Source organism: Terrapene carolina, unplaced genomic scaffold (genome assembly GCF_002925995.2).
Source record: "Terrapene carolina triunguis isolate 2854851 unplaced genomic scaffold, T_m_triunguis-2.0 Scaffold30813, whole genome shotgun sequence".
In the NCBI taxonomy this organism is placed as follows: domain Eukaryota; kingdom Metazoa; phylum Chordata; order Testudines; family Emydidae; genus Terrapene; species Terrapene triunguis.
Window position 1 is genome coordinate 2484 of NW_020695164.1, and position 1592 is coordinate 4075.

Consider the following 1592-nt stretch of genomic DNA (forward strand, 5'->3'; position numbering starts at 1 on the left):
GGCCTAGCCCTCTTGCAAGTGATGCAGGACAACAGCCAAGTGTAACTTCCATGGTGACCACCACAACTCAGGGAGAACATGGGGACTGTATGCTGCACCCCCTCCAAAGGTGACGGCATTCCCACACCAGCATGCCCAGACCTTTCACTCCATGGTTTGTGAAGAGCTTTAAAATTGTTCAGGATGCAAGATGCTGCAGAAAGGTTCATCAGCACTAATGATCCCTGTGCATTTAGGGGTGTGGGGCACTTGCTGATGGGTTTCCCAGCACTAGACTTCACAAAAGGTGCAGCCTAGAAGTTTTTCCTTCGGAACAGGAGACGAACTCTGTCACGAATCTGTTTAGTTTTTACACCGTACACGATGGGATTCATCATGGGAGGAAAGAGGAGGTAGAAAGTGCCCATCAGGACATGTACGTACGGGGCAATTTGGTTGCTGAATCTGTGAATTACTGAGGAGAGAACCCCTGGTATGTAGACCACTAGGATGGCGCAAAGGTGGGCAACACAGGTGCCGAAAGCCTTGAGCTGCTCTTCCTTGGATGCCAAGCTTAAGACGGTATTCAGGATCTTGACGTATGACAGGACGATGAACAGCAGATCCAGCCCCACAATGAAGATAGCTACGATGATCCCATAGATGTTATTGATCGTAGTGCTGGCACAAGCCAGCTTTGCCACAGCCATGTGATCGCAGGAGCAATGGGAGATGATGTGGGACTGGCAGAAGGGCAGCCTCCTGACGAGGAAGGGCAGAGGCACCATGAACAGAACAGCCCGGGCCAAAGCCGCCAGCCCGATCTTTGCTATCATTGAATTGGTCAGGATGGTGGGGGTTGCAGATGGCCACATACCTGTCGAAGGCCATGGCCAGCAGCACAGCAGACTGCATGATGGAGAATGAGTGAAGGAAAAACATCTGCACCAGGCAAGCATTAAAGCTGATCTCCCTGGAATTAAACCAGAAGATGCTCAGTATTTTCGGCACGGTGGTTATGGATAAAACCAGGTCGATGACGGCCAGCATGGCGAGGAAATAGAACATGGGCTTGTGTAGGGAGGGCTCTGTCTTGATAACATACAAGAGGGCGCAGTTTCCTAGAAGGATCAGGGTGAACACTGAGCAGAAGGGGATGGAGATCCAGAGGTGCAGAGTTTCCAGCCCCGGGATGCCTGTCAGGAAGAACACTGATGGATCAGAGCCTGTGCCGTTGGAACCTGACAGGTTGTCTTGTTGTGGCATCTTTTGCAAGTGTCACATCAATGTCTTTCCTTTCAATAAAACATAACATATGGAATGAACAGACCCTGTAAATGAAATACATACTAGGGGCCAGTCTCAGCTCTGGAAGAAGTGGACTGACCTTTTGTTGAGCTCATCAGTCATGTTGCGATAACACTGATCACACAAATCCTTATATTTTTCTGTGCAAAATCATTTAGAGTTTTTAGAATGTCATTACAAGTCTCGAGTAATGAACATACCTGGTGTACCTTGCTACTAGGAGATGCACATTATTTAGTTTCAGACTAACCGCCGTGTTCTGTATCTGCAAAAAGAACAGGAGTACTTGTGGCACCTTAGAGACT

At 48.6% G+C, this 1592-nt stretch overlaps 1 protein-coding gene across 1 annotated transcript; it reads right to left on the bottom strand.

Moving 5' to 3' along the window:
- Window positions 1-293: 293 nt before the first annotated feature.
- Window positions 294-1245, bottom strand: LOC112120820 (olfactory receptor 52K1-like). The gene is given in 2 exon segments (XM_024219982.2): window positions 294-834; window positions 836-1245. Coding segments are annotated over 2 exon segments (951 nt in total).
- Window positions 1246-1592: the final 347 nt, after the last annotated feature.